This window comes from Buceros rhinoceros, unplaced genomic scaffold, assembly GCF_000710305.1.
Source record: "Buceros rhinoceros silvestris isolate BGI_N320 unplaced genomic scaffold, ASM71030v1 scaffold8329, whole genome shotgun sequence".
Taxonomy (NCBI): domain Eukaryota; kingdom Metazoa; phylum Chordata; class Aves; order Bucerotiformes; family Bucerotidae; genus Buceros; species Buceros rhinoceros.
In genome coordinates this window covers 13,495-13,814 of record NW_010433201.1, presented here as the reverse complement: position 1 = coordinate 13,814, position 320 = coordinate 13,495, and the positions used below count along the sequence as shown (strand labels likewise).

Genomic DNA, 320 nt, shown 5'->3' with positions numbered 1-320 from the left:
TGAGGGGATCGTCCACCTCCACGTCAATGTCGTAGCAGGCTGTCTTCTTCTGGTCGTTGGGGTCCACGCTGGGAGGACACGGGGTGGTTGCTGGGGGTGCTGCGGGGCTGGATGGATTCCCCCAAGCAGCCCCCAGACTTGTTTGGCCAATTCTTCCCCTCCCAAGTGTTTTGCGTTCTCTCTGCTTCAGGCCCCTGCAGGAACTGCCCTCCCCCCCCCACCGAGGGGGGGACCATGCCCCTCCAGCCCCGGGAGTGCTGCCCAGGGACCCCCTGCCCCTACCTGATGGTGTGGGTGATGATGATGGGATCTGGGTGCCG

At 64.7% G+C, this 320-nt stretch overlaps 1 protein-coding gene across 1 annotated transcript in view; it reads right to left on the bottom strand.

The window, feature by feature from the left end:
• The window catches only part of LOC104500392 (SWI/SNF-related matrix-associated actin-dependent regulator of chromatin subfamily D member 2-like), an 8,728-nt gene that overhangs the window by 952 nt on the left and 7,456 nt on the right, over positions 1–320 (bottom strand). The window contains exons 10-11 of the mRNA XM_010144029.1: positions 283–320; positions 3–68 (exon numbers count right to left, since the gene is read on the bottom strand). The exon at positions 283–320 is cut by the window's right edge and continues 1 nt beyond it. Of these exons, the coding sequence (XP_010142331.1) occupies positions 3–68; positions 283–320 (104 nt within the window). The remainder of the gene's footprint in view (positions 1–2; positions 69–282) is intronic.